Consider the following 19,459-nt stretch of genomic DNA (forward strand, 5'->3'; position numbering starts at 1 on the left):
TAAATGACCAGTGATTATTAATGATTATGGATCTGTTTAATTTAAAATGCTAACTTTGAAACTATAAGAGATATCGAAAAACGGATCAGCGCAATCGCTCGGAAATACATCAAAACCCCCAGTTTGACACCAAACTTCTTTTTTTTTTTTTTAGTAGGCATCACGAGCAAGTGAGCCAGAATCGAGGAGCCAGAACCGGCGAATCCCTACTACTGTGAGCCAGAACCGGCGAATCCCTACTACTTACACTTGATATGATTGTATTCATAAATTTCTTTTCTAAAAGCTCACGTTCCTCCGTCAAAACTAATTCATCACTTAAACTGCCTCTCGTATAAACTTTCAACCTCGGAAATGGGTAAATCACTAGAGTATGTGTATGTACATAAAAAATTGTCATTTTCGTATTACCGAATTAAGAAAAAATAAGCTTTTATGGCAGTGGAGAGGAGATGCTCGGAGTTTCCCTGCGAGATCGAATCAGAAATGAGGAGATCCGTAGAGAAACAAGTCGACATAGCCCAGATCGTTGCAAAACTGATATGGCAGTGGGCAGGGCACATAGCTCGACAGAGAGATGGTCGTTGGGGCAGTAAAGTCCTCGAATGGTGACCACGTACCGGAAGACGTAGTGTTGGTAGACCCCCACAAGATGGATCGACGACCTGGTCAAGATCGCCGGAATAGGTTGAATGAGGGCAGCGCAGGATCGGTCTTCATGGCGATCTTTGGGGGAGGCTTTTGTCCAGCAATGGACGTCTTCCGGCTGAAATTATGATGATGATGATGATAAAAATTTGATGATGATGATGAGAAAACACAAATTTTTAATAAGAGATATAACATTCTTTAATCTCGTGAATAAAATTATATTCTTTTGGTTGGTGTAATTGCATTATACAGAATCGTTTTGTGGGCTTGCTATATGAGCATTATTTTTGTAATTTTGTAGATATCGTGTGTTTGCTATAACACGGTTCGTCATGCTCATTAAAATAGCATTGCTTGCGGCGGCATCAAGCGCCGGGACGTCTTTTTTTTATAAAAATAAGGGACGAGACGAGCAGGACGGTCAGCTGATGGTAATTGATGCGCCCTGCTCATTACAATGCAGTGCCTCTCAGGATTCTTGTAAAACCCCAAAAATTCAGAGCAGCACTACAACTACGCTCGTCACCTTGAGACATAAGATGTTAAGTCTCATTTGCCCAGTAATTTCACTAGCTATTCAGACCGAAACACAGTAATGCTTATAAATTACTGCTTCACGGCAGAAATAGGCGCCGTTGTGGTACCCATAATCTAGCGGGCATCCTGTGCAAGGGAGCCTCCCACTGGTGTAACGTCTCCTTTCCTCAAATACGTGCAAACTCGTGAAAGGGTGCTGCTTGTGGTGCCAAGTCGAACTGATATAGTAATAAACCATTGTATTTATATTTATTTACAAATAAATTATCAACCAATATATTATGTTGAATTTCTTTTATAAGCTCTACTTTTTTCGAACATATGGTAGATTCAGTAATTTAAAAGAAAAGTAACGTTTGAAAAAAAAAAACCAATTCAATAAAGTTTATTTGACTTTAACTTTAAGGTCCTTTTCTACAAAAACAAATTAATATTTTGCTAGTTTATCGACGTAATTACAAGAGTAATGTCTTTGAATTTTTATCACATTTTTATCAGCTGTGCGTGTATTTAATATGTATATATGTTCAAACAGGTGGTCAAGGGTAAAATGAGTTCAAAATGTTTATGGCACGCATGTCGAGCCCTGTCAGCTGGACTGTTGTTGATGTTACTCGGTGGAGCGATGGCAGTCATAGGTAAGAGTTTTTTTTATGTCTTAACTTTAACACATGTTCCAGAAACAGACATAATTAAACGTAAAAATATAAATTTTGCTGAGAAATTTAATTAAAATCGAGTCGAATTCTCAGTACAAGATTTAATTGAACCAAAATAAGTGTTTTAGATTTAAGGGGACGCCGAGTTTCTAGCTAAAGCAGGAAGATATCAGGCAGGGGAGAACGTTGCGGCTTTAACTCTTCTTCTCTGTGTTAATAATTAATTATTTAATAAAAAAATATTAATCGCGTAACGCGCGTGAATTCACGTGTTTCCTTCTTATTACTGAAAAACTATTTATATTTAGTGTATACGTTATTGAAAACATGTAGTATGTTTCGGTTGTTGTGACGTTTTACAACCGGAAGAGATACGTAACAATGGTGAAGAGACCAAATTTGTTTGTTCATTCCACAATGTTCCAACACATTTAAGCGGAATCCTTTGTCACGTATATGTAAAATATTAAAGTCAATTAAATTTATTGCGAATTGTGATTTGTCGGGATGATTTTTTTAAACGCGGCAAAATGTTCTTTAAATTTTAATGGGTCGAAGTTAGATTAAAAGAACATAGTATATAACACATTGCTATTATGAGTAAAAATCTCTTTTGCAAGCTTTGATCGTTTGCAAGAATCAAGCATTTTCAATTAAGTACACATTTGGAACTAAATATATTGAATGAGAGTGGCCAAAATATTGATCCCTGGGGAACACTCGATGTAACGTTGAATGATTGGAAGGAATAGTTCTTTAAAGCCACACATGTACGTCTATTCATAAGATATGAAGAGAGCTATGATAGCCAAAGGCAACTTGTAATCTATGATTTACTTTATCGAAAGCCTTCGAGAAATATGCATGAATACGACTTGCCAACGAGACTCGACAGAAGCTGCAACGCAACTCATAAATTTCGACAGGTTTGTTGAACGCAAACCAAAAAATCCATGCTGGGCTTCCAAGAGCCCATGAAGAACATGGTGTGGCATATTGGGTATAACAGAGCCTCGAATATTTCGAGAAAGTCGACAGAATCGAGATTGGCCTGTAGTTGGTTATATTTTCACGACCACCTTTTTATAGGTTCAAGCGGGTTTCTGGAACTCTGGGAAAATACCAGTGTTGAATAGTGATGTGTTGTAGATAATACAGATGGGTACTGAAAGGGGACGGCCCATTTATTAATCAACTGAGGTATTCCGTCAGGGCCATCTCCTTTCTTCGTATCAAGTCTTTTTAATTACATAATTACTTGCCTGTGAAATCAACACGGCAAAAATGTTATCAGATTTAATGGTACTTGGATTGGGGTTCTTTAGGATCGTAAACCGATGCAAAAAAATTAACAAACAAATTGCTTGGACCATCAATAGCTACCCTGTCATAGTTGATAATTTTAGCTGGATATGTGTTTGCTGATTGTCTTAACTTTTAGAGGACTCCAAAAGTATTTTGGATTATGTGCTAAATTATTTTCGATTGACTTTATATAACTATTATTACATTCCTAATTGATTGCTGACAGCTCGGATTCCAATTAAGTTTGTATAATGGATTAATGTTAATTTTTGTTTTTATTCTTATCTTATTATTTAATATTAAAATATGTTTATAATGTTACCTTATATTTATATTTACATAGTTATTGTTAACAACTATTGTCGCATTCACAACTAATTTGTTATTTTGTCAATTCAGAATATAAAGATAAGACGCTTCTAAAGTGCGCTATCTTTTAACGTTGTTAAATGATGATCGTTTCTTACGTGGCACGTTCTCGCACGGGTTAACTATTGGTATATCAAAGATTAAAGATACGTATTTTTATCTGTAATGAATAAACTGATGAGTGAGTAACATAAGCTATATTACAATCCCAAATTATTTTGCAATAATAAACACTGAAACTATAAAAATCTGCCTGAACGAAACCAGGTTGCTTGACTTGTAGTAAGTCATTACATTTTCATTAAACGTATTTCACAGATACATTTGATATTGTACGTCGCAGACCGGTTTCAGGCCGTTGACATTTCCTGTAACATACATGCAACACGAAACATCCGGTACTCTAGCTTCCGGTTTTCTTCATGAACTTATATCGTATCGGGCCCATTCTGTTTCATTAACATGTAAACATCTTTTGTTTATTCACAAGCATCATATCAGGAGGCATTTTGTTATAAATATTGCTATTATTTTCAACGATAATCACTCAGTCGAGGTTTTTTTTTTTGAGAAATTTTGAGTAGATATATTTTACATAGAACTCTGAATAAGAAGGTAATGGAAAAGTGGCCTGACGCACCCCAGTATCAGCTCGAATCATTTGACCGCGTGTAACACAGAGCTCCAGTGCTCTGTGAACTCCTAGATGGCGAGATAATTTTGCGTTGCGTAGTGATGTCGCTGCACCGTATGTCTTCTACCGCATTTATCACGGGAAGTGTTTCGAAGAGCTGTTTGACTTGTTTTTTGCCGCCAAATTCCACCTTCACACAAGACACCACAAATATATAAGATATGGAGATAGGATATATTGTGGTAAGGGGGCTCGTTGGGGGGGCTAGATGCGGACGTGGTCCTCAAATCCTAGTCCTCAAATACTCGGAGCCAAAGAGTAGACAGGTCCCTACCCTCAAAATTGCCGAGATGGTGACATCAGTAAAGAGAGATCCTTTAACACTCACAACCCCGGCGTGAGCCAATTATGCTAATTCTGTACCCGGGGATTGTTTTATTTGCTGTATCGCTCTGTCGAGATATCTGCGTCTCCGTATGGAAATACAAGGCCGTTATAGAAAACAAAACATTTCCCGAGAGAGCCCTGCATGGCCGGTGCATACGTTATCTCCAATACTATTACCAGCATAGTAATATATATTGAAGGCTCAATTTTTCATTACTTAGTAAAAAAAATTACATATAGCTGCGAATAAAATTATTCTTCTTTAAATTTCCGTTTACGTATCTGTTTTTATAAAACACAGATAAATGAATTATCTACTAGCTTTATTTACTTTAAGATCTTACTTAAAAAACTTACATGTCGTGCAATTGTGCGTCGAATTTTGATTTGTCAACGTGAGCATTATTAGCTACTGGTTTAATATTCAAAATATTAAGGAGCGGGGTAAAGGAATATGTAATAGTGGCGTGGCTGATTGTTAACGACTGGACAATCAAATCTTTTAGAGAATAATAGATTTCTTTTCTATCTTGCTGTAGCAGTTAGAGATGTTCTAGTCACGGACGAGTAAAAGAAGAAGGACTCCGCGCCGTGATATTAGCAAGTGAAGCACCGTTATGCTAGTGTGTGTACACAATTTTTTCGCCCTTAAATAATCATATATGGCCACAAATACTTATATAGTATATTTTTTACACTTTTTCACAACGCACGACGGCGTTTTTAAATATTTTATTGAGACGCAAACTGATCTATCACTGATGATGACAATTCCCATAATGGCCGCCTATCGGCCTGTAGTAGTGTAAGTGTATGCGTGGGGCTATGTATTTACACGTTAATCGGCTTGTTTTGGTGCTACACTGTTATGTAACGTGACACGGAGTCCTTATTCTTTTATTAGTCCGTGGTTCTAGTATATTTTAATGCAATTTTATAGTATATGCTAGTATGTATTATAGTATATATTATTTATAATCTGCACCCTGCTGTCGTAATGAAATTGTTTTACCGCAGAACTGTCAAACCGTGCGTCAATAAATTCTCTCATAGAAATTATGTATGGACACATCAAAGGAAAAACAAATTTGACGTTTTTATTTAATTTAGCAGCATTTTCCTATTTATTCAACTTTTAAACCTTCTCTGGACTTCCACAAATAATTCAAGAATAATATTATCGGTCCAGCCGTTCTGGAGTTTTAGCGAGACTAACGAACAGCAATTAATTTTTATATATATAGATAGATATCCACGACCCACGACGTCTCGACCGTACTTCTACCTCTCGGAGAGGTTCGAGTCCCGCATCGTTCATAAAATGTTATTTTCAAATTTAATTTGTATTTTAATCCCAGAAGTGAGGGATATCATTTTAAAAACATAATAAATTATTTAGATTTGCAAGAGCGACATCTCAAGTCAATTCCCTAATATGCAAATATTGGGTTTGAGCAGGTTATCAACTGTAAAGTAGATCCTGTAGAAGTGTAGATGAAGCCACAACCTTAGACTTGAACAAAGCATACAAGATTTAATGACAATACGTAACTCGAACGGTTAGCTCAGTTGGAATGTGAGAGGTCGTGGGTTCGAGTCCCGCATCATTCATAAAATGTTGTTTTCCAATCTTATTCGTGTATTATATTCTATATAAGTAGAAGTACAAATAAAAAAACAATTGCAGGTTATTATGCAGACTCATTATCTGTGGATCAAGAGATACGGGGAAACGCGACTGTTTCAGTCAAAGACGAGGCTCGGGGCTTTCATCTCAACAACCTTTCATACGCCGGACCTATTGTTATGGGCTTTGGAGGTAATTTCATGCTGTTCTTTTACATTATTATACTTTCCACGTTCATTTAGACCGCATCTAAGTATTGTCTCAACTTGTAATCGACACTCAAATTAAAGCTTTATTTTTCATTATTTGCCTAAAGCAACAAATTCCCATTGCAAAAATACGTTATCCTAATTTATTTTCAAATTCGGCTTTAGGTACTCATGATTCATCAGTGGTGGGTGGTATTGGAACCTTCATAATTTGAATTCTATCACTTGAACCTGATGACGGACCTCCGAATGGTCCGAAACTACCGAACAACAACGATGAATCAGAAGTAAAGCCGATGTAAATTAGTAATGTTAATGTTGCCTCTCGAAGTTTTAATATTTTTTTATTAAATATTAAACTATTGCGGTCTTACAAAAACTTGCTACATAACGTGTTACAAAATAACCCGTAAAAATATAATTAACTAACAAAGCCAAAAATTTTGTCAACCCTAGTATGCTGTCATGTCAGGGAACCAGATTATTTAACAGAAAGGCTTACGCAGCTATTTCACCCAATAATTGTCTACTTTACTAGTTTTTCTATTTTTCATTCATAAGTGTTTGCTACCTCAATACAAGGATGTTATTAAACTCAAGTACTGGCTTCAAAAAATTTCAAGTTGGAAAAAATGGTTATGTGAAGGACAGAGTGTATTTCGCCGATTGCCCAACGGTTGCCGAGATGGAACAGTGTGTTGGATCGGTTTTCGCACCAATAATAACATTATCAATAACACCAACGATGGTGCGAAATGCCACACAAGCCATATCCCGACAAGCGACGTGGTGTATTGAGCAAGGCGGAGCACACTTTGAGATGTTACGTTTATATGTTTCACGTTTATTATGAAGAAGTAAGGTTAATTCGGTAGATTAGGGTCTTTTAAAAATTTTGTCAAGAGTTACTACGTTTCTTAAATATTGTGATTTGTGTATGGAGTCGTTATAAGGCCCCATTTAACCTGTAGTTTTGTAACACCTTGTATAGTTATACCTAATAATATACCAAGAATATGGAAAATGTTGACTGTATCGCTGACAATACAAATGATAATTCTGAAGTTTTCCGAATGCCAAGCAACCCTGAAATAAAATTTATAAGTCCTGTAGGTTTTTATTTCACTTCAGAGCTTAAGGGTAAGAGACAAATCATGATAAGATTTCAATTTGAGACAAAATTGAAAATACGGTCCTAAATGTACGCGTAATTCACTATATTATTCCTGTAGCATTTACATAGATCGTAGCCGGAGTGATTGATTGCAAAATATAGGAATTTACATTTCAATTTTAATGACACGAATATTGGGCTGTTTAGTTATAAAGAATTGTAGAACTTAAAGATTTTTATAATCCATTTGAATGAATGTTGAAATGAAATTTGTAAATATTTTTTTATTTAGTTTTGAAATGAGCTTGTACTATTCACGAATGCCATCATGGTGTAAATAAACCTAACAACATCGTCATTATTTAAAACTTTAGAATGCATTTAGTTTTAATCATTAGCTTGTTTAAAAGTGCCATTGCAAATCTGAAATACGATCCTATATAATTGTTACACAGACTTTACTTATGTCAAACTGTCGCTGCCCGCGGAGCCATAAACTATCCGTGCAGACGCTGGTGTGTACTAAGTTCCTATATAATTTTATGAGTGGTTATACTGATTTTTGTGTCGGTAATTAAACGCAGCTCTTGCGCACCGATAATTTATAGCACTGCTGACGAGGCTTTGACTTTAGTCATATGTGTATCAAATACAATAAATAGTGGAATCCTTTTTTCTGCCAACTCATGTACAAACCTGTTTTTCGCTAAGACATGAAAGCGCTGTCACAATAACTTGGCGTAATATGTGGACGCACAGTCACTTAGAACTCGTAAGTTTACATATTTAGGTATACAAGTAATGAATTTCAGTTCACTAAGCAAACAACAAAATCATGTTCTGCGATAGATACTGAAATCGTGTAAGTAACATACCGGTTTGTAACAGAGCGAATTGGTACTATCGCAGGCGGGTGAGGGCAGGAGGTGTTGCCGCTCTTCTTCATACCGCACCCCGTAGTTACCCCATCTAGTGGCCGAGTTGAGTCACTATTTGTATTTATTACGCATATGCTTTAGTAAAGTAGTGCGAAGGTTAGCGTTAACACTGCATTGCAAGTACACAGCATAAATTTCAGGCTTCATCGTAGTAGCTGCATGTGTAATGACGTTTGAAGCGCGCGACAGTGCAGCTAAAGTAACACCGGCACGACCGCAGGCGGTGCCGAGGCCGCTTCCTCGCCGTGGTCCGTGCACGACGCCAGCCCGACTTGACCAGCTCGGGGTCTACCGCCTGCCCCACGTACTGCCTCTAGCTCACGCCTTACCGCTGCCACCGACACACAAACGACCGCCATACAAGAGACATAGGTAAAATCAAGAAAAAATGTGATCTAAATTCTTTGTCATCATCAAAATCAAACACAGGTGCAGGATGGGTGACGAGTTGAACTTTTTCGGAAGCTAAAAATGACTTCGTTTTGTTAGCCGTGTGTGAAGAAGCGTTGTAATGATGTGAGAACGCGGCTTTTTGGTCGTCTTGCGCGAACTATTTTTAACACCCTGGGAAAATAAATGGAAGAATACCACTAGGCAATAACACTCTTTTGATTTTCAAGTGGAATTGTGCAGAGACCCGTAGCTGAGAAAAAAAGCGATCATTTTTTACCAACGTTTCTCGCCTGCCTCACTTTTGTTGACCTGTTCTCATTTTCAAACACCCATTCACAAGATTGCTGTTTTGTTTCGGGTTCAAAACAATAAATCCATGTTTCGTCTTCTATGACAATGTCATAAACAGCATTAGAATGTCCGTGCTCATACTTCATTCGTCAGTGCATGAGGGATCCAACGACAACAAAGTTTCCGAACTTTCAATTCTTCTTGTGAAATTTTCTGAATTTGGCTCATACCAATCCCCAATAGTCCTCGAATTGTCTCATAGGTAATCCGCGGGTTTTCTTCAATTAGCCGCTTAACAGTAGCCTCATTATTTTCGTTGACGGCAGTTGAAGGCCACCCTTCACGAAATTGGTCATGTAAAGAAACCCGACCTCTCTCAAATTCAGCAATCTATCGCCTTACGGTGCTCAAGCAAGGAGCTCCTCTACCAACAACATTTTGAAAACGAGCGGCACAGTCTTGCTGCGGAGAGAGAGAACTTTTAAAATCATTAAAAATTATCGCTCTAAAATCTGTGTGATAAAAAACAATTGACAAATGATTTCCAGCCAATTGTTTTTTTTTATTACTAAGAAGGTTGCAACGTTTCAAAAAATATAATATTCGAAATTCAAATAGTTCTGATTAGCTAGACCTGCAAAACTTTTAGTGTGCCCCATGTATTACGTAGTTAGTCCATGAATAAGCAAAAACAAGTTAATTATAGTACGAATGATTAAATGTAGTTTTGCATTTACCTTAGATATATTCTTGGTTTGTCTAATCCAAAGTCAACAACCCTAGGGTTAAGGTCTCCTTCATAATTCTAGGTATTTTTGACTCACTTAGCACAAATTCACCAAATATAAGCTTCTTTTGACAAAGAAGACTTAGTATGATATAGTAGATTACATTTTTTTATTGCTAAATTTAGTTTACACCAACAGGGTTCAATTAACAAAAGAAAAAAAATATTCACAATCGTTAGAAACTTAGCTATACAGTTAATACTTATAATTTTACAAATAAAAATACTTGATACTAATAATAGTTGAGCACGATAAGTTGATCGGTGGTCAGTCAAGTATTAAAAAGTTTTTTTTAGTTCTGTTTTAAATTAGTCTCAGTCAACGAGTCGGTCAAGTCACAGTATATAATAGTGCATGGATTTTGACTGGTTCTGCGCAGGCTACTAAAAATTTTTATAGTACCTATTATATTAAGTAGTCTAATCAATTTTATTATTATATGATTTAAAACATTGGCTGAGAGTTTCTTATCAGTTCTTCTTCCCGTATCAAAGCACCTTTATGAACTGATGTAGCTTCATATTATTTAACAAATTTTGTTGTAATATGCTATGTTATTGTCACTCCCTGAGGTAAATAAATAACATTCTATTCAATGCTTGCATCTCATCGTTGCAAGTTTAACACCAATGGTGCGAATTGTAGTTTAAATTGTTAATGATAATGTTAGCGATTCTTGCAAGGGTTGTAATTTGTACCGTCAATACACAAGAACAGGAGAATGACATATGTGTGTTGTTTCTCTCTCGTTTGTTTTAAAACGCTTTAAAACGAATTATTATAATTTTAATAGTAGTCATGTTCACTAACCGGTGGACTACGGATTATCATAAATTATATTGTCCTTATACAAAGCATATATTAATACTGAGATCTAGAGAGCATACTTAGACTTTGCTCAGACTATACTTACAACGCGAACCAGTGGGAGTATCTTTTGCACAGGATGCCGGCTAGATTATGGGTACCACAACGGCGCCTATTTCTGCCGTGAAGCAGTAATGTGCAAGCATTATTGTTTTTCAGTATGAAGGGCGCCGTAGCTAGAAATAACTGGGCAAATGATACTTACAAATAGAACATCTTAAAGTCTCAAGGTGACGAGCGTAATTGTATTGCCGCACAGAACTTTTGTGTTTTTTAAGAATCCTGAGCAGCACTGCTTTGTAATGGGCAGAGCGTATCATAATTGCAGCAGGACGTTGACTTAACGGTAATCCGTTAAGTGATCGTCCTGCACGTCTCGTCCCTTATTTTCATAAAAAAATCTGTCAAATGGCTATAAAAACGAAATCAAAGATTATGCTAAGCTTACACTCAGTTAAGTTTTACGTAGGTAAAGTCTGAGCAACGCGTCTAAGTACGTACTATAGATCTCAGACTAAGACCGCTTTCGCCGTGACAACACTATGCAGTAGTCGTAGAACTATTTCTATGGTAGTTAACGCACTAGATTGGGCTTCCGCCAATCGTTAGAAATAGTTCTACTACTACACCGGACCGTGTTTTCACGGGTACGGATCGTATTTGGATCGTACGTAGTGCGAAAGCGCTCTAAGTGTGATGTATTAAGGATGTGACAACACATCGTTGTTAAGGTCTTAAGGCAATAGAGCGGTGTGTGTACAGAGGCAGTGAACGAGCGATAGAGAAGGCGAGATTTGGATCTGCGCCGGACCTGCGGAGCGGCAACGCACGAGCAGCGCTACCAGTGACAGCTTTACGACGCCCGCTGAGGAGATACGCACTCTCTGTGGACGAGCCCGCGCAATCTGCTGTCAGGTAATTATTATGCGCACAAAGAGAACTAAATCATAAGTTTAAACATCCAAAAATCTATAGGTTGTAAAAGATATTCCGTAAGTCATTGCATAGTATAAAATATAAAAAATCTAATTAAATTATTTAATTATTTAATAACTTTTTTAAACATTCAACACATAACAAAACCCTGCACAACTGTTCTAATTGTTTGACTGAAGGACCGAGTCTTTTAGATATATATTATATACATACGTTGGGCACTTAGAAAATTTTGAGAAACTGTAAAAAAAACCTGTACCTAGACCATAAGAAATATTTGGGTTTTATGTCGGAGTGGGGTTGGCTGAAGATATAATACAGAGACATGAAGTAATAATACAAACATAATGTATTGTAACTCTAGGGCTTTTTGTGTTTTTTCTTGCTAATAAAGTTATTTGTTTCTATTTCATTCTATTCTATCCTATTCCATTCCATTTTACTCCATTATAATTCATTCTACAATTTGTCTAAAGATTGTATTCCGATGTTGTCGACCAGGGTGACTGGTGACCCAAACAGGTAAGCAGGTCGCCTGTCGCTTGGCAAACAGTAGTATTCCAATGTCAGCAACACTCACTGACTGCCAGTGCCTCACCTCTCGCAGTTTTGACTAGTAGTGTTTGTGTACAATTTCCTTAGTACAAGGTTGGAGCCATAGATCATATATTTTTTTTTATCTCTAAATCTTACCAATATGTCGTTTTCGTACGAAGAAGGATCCCACTGATCCCAGAGCTATTTTGTCGCGCGAATGTTTGGCCAACGGCAAATTTGAGTCGCACAACGCAGCAACTTGTATCCAACAAAGCATCATATTAATTCATACGAAACAGTAGTTCATCATTCGCGGATCATTGTCTCAGAACGCAGTCGCGTTTCGTGGTCGCTGAAACTGAATGCTTCCAGGAGCTTTAAATGCAAATATCTAATCTCAACAACTTAACACCCCAAGAATGTGCAACGTTTCAATCGAAAGTATGTTTACTCTGTAAGAGCGCATCTTTTCGATTTGGATCTTATTTGGATTAATAACTAAGCCAACCGTTCCATCAATCTTGGTATTTTTGTTCAACTCTCGGGTTGTGGCTTCATCTAAAGGATCTACTTTACAGTTCATAATGAAATTGACTTGAGATGCCGCTCTTTCAACTCTGAACAGAGTTTATTCGCAGTGCTCCGTTAGAATCCTGCCTCACAAGTAGCCTTTTATCAAAGTTTCTGCTTACGGTTTTGGAGTGGGCTAATCCGGGTCCAGCACGTTTAGAGCTCAAGATTTAAGAAAGCATCATTGGTACCATTACCAAAAGATAATGATCGCAAACTATTACGGATCTAGCAGTACTTAATGATTTTGTTATATATTTTTAAACTCAAATATCATAAACCCTCCATGATGCGTTCAACAACCCCACATAATGGTCACCATAAAAATAGATTGTTTTGTTAGAACAATTTTCTTACCTTTGAAATGAAATAGATTGCCCTCCACTCTTCAAACCTTCCATTTGAAAGTCCCACGCGGAATCCCTCGACAAGCAACTCGTCTTTTACACCAATCCATAGCCAGAACCAACCTAAAGCAAATTTCCGCTATATCAAGACTAACAAAGATTTACCCATTATTCATAATGGTCCGCTAACTTTAAACAGCCGCTTAGGAGTGTTTTTTCTCATTCTGACTTAGGTCAATAGAAGAAGACAGAGTGAGAATTAGGAATGCTTTAAGTTAGCAGACTATTATGAATAAGGGGGTTATAATTCTATTAGCAAAGAGGTTGACATATATCACGATACATTACCCAAATTTGAAAAACACGCATTATGATTGTTAAGGCCATAAATTATAAATTGTAATAAATATGCAGCTATAATACCGATGTATATTATTTTTAAACTTACCTTTATTCATATTTTACCACTTTTGTTAAATATTATTTTAGTTTTCGTTTTGGATACTGTATTTTTTTTTATTTTTTACTTCTTTTTTATTATTGTATGGAAAATGTTGTGACTTTTGTAATAAGTGTCCATGTTATAATATGTGTTTGTATGCATTGATTTTTTTTTTGATGAACAATTTAAGGTAGTCCTAATTAAATATAAATAAATAAATAATGTTATTATCTATACTTACAATAAATCTGAAGAGATCCAATTTCTGTGCAAAGAAAAAAAATTATCAAAACCGAGTCAGAGGGATGTAAGAAGAGAAATAGAACAAGTCCCGATTTTTTTTTTTAATTTAATGTGTCTCTGTCTGTTTGTCTGTATGTCTGATTGTACGGGCTAATCTCTGAAATTATTTGACCGATTTAATTGAAATTTTGCTCAACACCTTAGATACTTTTCATCCCGGAATACTTACTTATATAGCGTAGTACACATCATCATCACAATGTCATATATATGCTATATATTAACCCAAAAAATGAAAAGACTTTTTCATAGTAGTTGTATTTGTAAGGGTCCGGGTCAGCTAGTTGTTAAATAATATCTATTTCGATAATATAATTTCATTCAAATTTCGAACATCTGTGAGAAATAAAGAAATTTGATTTGACCTCTATTATCAGTCGAGATGACGTTTAGCTCGAAATGATATGTCAATTTGACAGTTAATGTTGCACATTAGTTTAAAAGATATCGAACGATACCTAATAGATAACCACCTGTAGCTGGGGCCGACTCTAGTTTGTTTCTGAATTAAAAAAAACTACGACAGAAGCCAGAGAACTTTTCATTACCGCCATTACTGGTTAAAATTGTATGTCAGGCTAGTGAAACTTTCTAAGATAGGTAATAGCAACTCACACGATTGTATTAAATTAGCAGTCATTGATAGATTGACAGATGATGGCTATAATCTTGTAAAAAACGGAGATAGCCGAAATCCACTACGTTATTACGTTATAAGCAACTGTTTGCTTTCAAACTTAGCCGGATTATACTTCGTGGCCAATCGCGATACTGTAATTACTACTATTTCAAACTTATGTCAAATGACTGCACGTTTCATACTAAACTAAATTTTAATTTTTACTTAGGCAGTCCCACCTCTTATTACGTAGTATTTACATCCTCTTTGTTGTATGTAACTGTACATAATAAGGCATTATATTTAATGAAAATTTTATAAACGTTCACAAAAATCGTCACCTTTTTGCTCTTAATGGTGATTTTCATTATTATAACAATAGAAATAAGGGATTGCTTCTAACTTATACTAGTAGACTTCATAAGATACATAATAGCTTTAAGGGTGAATGTATACACTTTTATAAAAGTAAATTTAAATGATTTATTTAAAAATGGCTCTGTCGTAAATCCTACTACACCACAGCTGAATATCTGAGTGATCGGACAGCCTGGGACTAGATTATGATTATTTTATAGCAATAACAATGACAGTACAATATTGTATATGTCATTAAAAAGAGCGCAAAAAAGAATTCTGCAAGAGTTTCTTGCGCCGGTTCTTCTCTCTCATAGCGCCATTTAAGTCCGGAGCGGTAGTAGTATCTAGTATATTAGAAATGACATCAAAAAGAATTGTAAAGGAAAGGCTTTTACCAGTGGAAGGCTCCTTTGCACACAAGCCGGCTAGATTATGGGTACCACAACGGCGCCTATTTCTGCCGTGAAACAGTAATGTGTAAACATTACTGTGTTTCGGTCTGAAGGGCGCCGTAGCTAGTGAAATTACTGGGCAAATGAGACTTAACATCTTATGTCTCAAGGTGACGAGCGCAATTGTAGTGCCGCTCAGAATTTTAGGATTTTTCAAGAATCCTGAGCGGCACTGAATTGTAATGGGTAAGTCGTATCAATTACCATCTGAGCTGAACGTCCTGCTCGTCTTGTCCCTTATTTTCACAAAAAAAAACAATTTTGAGAAAATAAATGGCTTTTATGCCTTTTTATGCCCTTCATTATGTACAGTTACATAAACTACTATATTTCCAGTGCAAGCGCAGCAGAATCGGAGTGTGGTTCTCAATCCTCGTTGGCGATGGATCTTCACGGCAGCGCTGGTGCAGGCGTGACTCTCAGAGTACGGGACAACACGAGACGAAGACCTCTCGCACGACAACAAAGACTCATCGTCGAAGATATTTCACGCCGTACGTTCCTTTCTATGCTTTGTTAGGGTAATTACTATAAATCTTAGTGGGCATTTATTTGAATGATTTTCTAGCATAGTAGGCATTTGTATAAAAAAATAGGAAAATGCTTGACCCTAAAGGCCATCCCTGCAACTTCCCGCTAATTTGATACCTAAATGATTCAAATTGTACTTATTTTTGAGCTCGAAGATAATATGGAAGATATAATTTGTGTTCTCTTCTCTTCGAGGTCATAGAGTTATCAGTTCTATGTTTATGAGTTTTTTAAAAGAACTCAGAACATGTATTTGATCAGATATAGAATTTCGGAGTAATTTGATCAAATCATGTCTGAAATATGATTAATAAAAAACTATTATTATTGAATTTTCAAACGGCATCAAGTTTTGATAAATGAATCTATTTCACGCGGTTGGCGGCATTCGACGTAATTTTTTGAACCTTATGAGTTTTAATTGATCCAACTGGGAATTTCGAAGTGATTCCGAAAAAAGAAAACCTTTTTTCAGTTTTATTTCGTCAATGATAAGTCACGAAAGAATCAACCGATTTTGACCGGCTTGGTGATCAACGTGGTTTTTTGATTTTAATAGCTGATTAGTTTTTGAAATCGCTCGGCAAAGCCATTTAAAAAGTATTCCAAATAAAAAACATATGAATAAAAAGTCTAGATTTTTTGTGTGGTTTCGTAAAATGGACAAATTCGAACCGGTGCCGAATTGTATTCAAAATCCAAGTTTGGTTAAGCCCTTTTCAATGGCGCCAATCGCTATGATATCGGTCGAGCCGTTCAAAAATTATAAGTGGTTTACATACATACATACATACATACACACACACACACACACACATATATGTACGGACACCACGTCGGGAATAGTCAGGGAACTCCCTAGGACCTTAAAACGTCGAGATCTGATGAATACTCGATTTTCGAAAAACGGAGTAAAACCGATATCTTACCGAATTTTTGAAAGTTTTCACCTTTCTTAGCGGGAAGTTAAAAATTATTCGTGATGATAATTATTGTGATACAGGTAAAAGAATAGGGCAAAAGATCGTGAGAAAAGGGCTGCGAAGAAATTCAAAAGTTATGTTTTATGTATTTCAAATATTATACTACTAGCTAACACACACATTAACAATTAGGGTATGTTCCGATATGCACTGCTAGCACTGCACAGTGCTATCACTGTAGAAAAATTCGTTCCGTTATGGACTGCCAGTATACTGCCACAGTACCCTAGGGAAATATATGACGTCATAAATCGCCGCTATATTCTAATGTGAGCACTGGCGTTTTCGAGGTAAGGTACTCGCAGTACTTTGATCACGTGATCAGTCAAAATCACTCGAGTGCCTAACGTTTCATAAACAATACCTACAGTTTAATCCCAAATATTTTTAATTTGACAGTACTCCAACAACAATTTTTTTAATGACTTTAATACACTCATTTGAATGCTGCGTCGAAAATGCGGCTGACAGTATACGGGATTGCGTTCCGTTTTAAATAGTAACCAGTATAACTGGCTATAAAGGAACGGCTCCACAGTATACTAAATTGACGTCACACTCTACAGTGGTCGCAGTGCATATCGGAACATACCCTTAGTCACACATTGAGCAGTCAGGTCTTCTATACCCAATGTAAATATATGTTCCTATGCATACGTTATGTCAAAAGCTTGGGTAAAGTTAAAATTGTTTATGAAATATTTTATTTTAAACATTAATTTCAGTAAATTTGTGACTGATACTTTCAGATGCCTCTGGTGAGAACATCACAATTACTAGTGGGATAGCAGAATCACCAATAAGGTACCTAAATGTTAATATTATTGAACACATACCACCAGTGGGAGGCTCCTTTGCACAGGATGCCGGCTAGATTATAGGTACCACAACGGCGCCTACATGCCCTGAAGCAGTAATGTGAAAGCGTTATTGTATTTCTGTCTGAAGGTCGCCGTACCTAGTGAAATTACTGGGCAAATGTGACTTAATATTTTATGGCACAAAGTGACGAACGCAATTGTAGTGTCGCTCAGAATTTTTGGGATTTTCTAGAATCCTGAGCGGCACTGCATTGTAATGTTCAGGGCGTATCAATAACCATCTGCTGAACGTCCTGCTCGTGTCGTCCTTTATTGTCATAAAAAAGGGTAACCTCGATAGGGTAAGGGCTCGTTCGTCTTCTTCCATAATAAATTCAATACATAGACGTAAACCTAAGGTTTTACATTTTTAGCATGTTAATTTAATTACAAAGATAATAACCTAATAGTTTTTTAATATATCAACAAACAGATATTGCTAATTGTAATAATATTATTTTGTAGTCCAAACAACGAAGATATAAAGAATGCAGTAGAGATGGTACATTTGTCAATAGAGCGAGAGGTCAGAGCGAGCAGTGCACCCCCTCTCTCTTCGCCACCGGTGACGACACAGTCCACGTTGCAGACTGAAACACGAATTTTTATTGAAACTTGTGATGATGTAGTTATGGATAATAAATCAAATGAGCCAGATGACAGCGACAATCTTGATCCTTGTTAGTATTAGAAACTATAATATAAATATTTAAGTAAAACGATATGGCAATGTTGTAGGGCAATTAGTGGAACTTGTTTCTTCTGTAGCAGTTGAAAATTTTATGAAACAATCAGATTTTGTAATAAAAGTTATTACGTTTCTAACCTGGCCGTAAAACTGTTACAATTTAAATATTTTTCTGAATTCAAATTCAGGGTGTATTCTCTATTCAAATTAATAGTCAAATAAGGGGAAAAACAAAACTGACTGATAAGCTATCAGATAAACCAGTTGAAGTGGAGATGGACAAGGAATATGCGAAATACCCAGGACAAGGGGAGCAAAGTGGTATCCTGGAGACTGTAAAAGGAGTCTGATAGGAAAAAGATGATATAACGAACTCAACCTTATATTTGGTTCGAACTGGAGACGAATTGTCTACTACTAGTTGATTTTGCTACTATTTGATTGATAGGAACACTACTTGAAGAAAAATGAAGTTTATACTTAACTTAAGGTACTGTATCCCCTATATGGAACAGAGGGTATCCATAGTGCTCCGCTATCCTGGACAGTCTTGAGTTTTCCCATGGCACCATGTGTGCTTATTGCAGCTACCATGGGAATCCAATTAAGAGCTAATCAATCCATAGCTAATCAGCTTAAAATCTGATACACGATTAGAACGCTCGTCGGAGAGTGTGGCCAATCCAGTTCCATCAGAAATAAATGCGTTCTTATTAATTGTAACAGACATTATGAGCATAGGTATTAGGTATATGCAAAGAATACTTAAATCCACTTTGCAGTGTTCATTTTTCTATAAATTTTAAATACGTTATCAATCTGTGTTTAGATGTTAGCATATTTTAGCAATAACAATTGTTTATTATAGATATTATAGAAACATTTTGTACATAACGGGTACTTTTTCATCATCATCATCGTCATATCAGCCGGTAGACGTCCACTGTTGCACAAAGGCCTCCCCCAAAGATCTCCACAGGAAGGGACCTCCTACTATAAATCGACATAAAAATCAACCAATTTTTGGCACACAATTCTATAATAAATTATAATATACTATGA

The 19,459-nt window shown here is 36.3% G+C and overlaps 1 protein-coding gene across 1 annotated transcript in view; it reads left to right on the forward strand.

Annotated features, from left to right (window-relative positions):
* Positions 1-18,431, forward strand: part of LOC126972473 (uncharacterized) — a 34,847-nt gene extending 16,416 nt beyond the window's left edge. Inside the window, exons 2-8 of the mRNA XM_050819269.1 lie at positions 1,724-1,826; positions 6,230-6,361; positions 8,571-8,802; positions 11,532-11,684; positions 15,672-15,829; positions 17,599-17,653; positions 18,175-18,431. Of these exons, the coding sequence (XP_050675226.1) occupies positions 1,724-1,826; positions 6,230-6,361; positions 8,571-8,802; positions 11,532-11,684; positions 15,672-15,829; positions 17,599-17,653; positions 18,175-18,394 (1,053 nt within the window). The 3' untranslated portion in view covers positions 18,395-18,431. The remainder of the gene's footprint in view (positions 1-1,723; positions 1,827-6,229; positions 6,362-8,570; positions 8,803-11,531; positions 11,685-15,671; positions 15,830-17,598; positions 17,654-18,174) is intronic.
* The last annotated feature ends 1,028 nt before the right edge of the window (positions 18,432-19,459 follow it).

The sequence above is a fragment of the Leptidea sinapis genome, chromosome 26 (genome assembly GCF_905404315.1).
Source record: "Leptidea sinapis chromosome 26, ilLepSina1.1, whole genome shotgun sequence".
NCBI lineage: Eukaryota > Metazoa > Arthropoda > Insecta > Lepidoptera > Pieridae > Leptidea > Leptidea sinapis.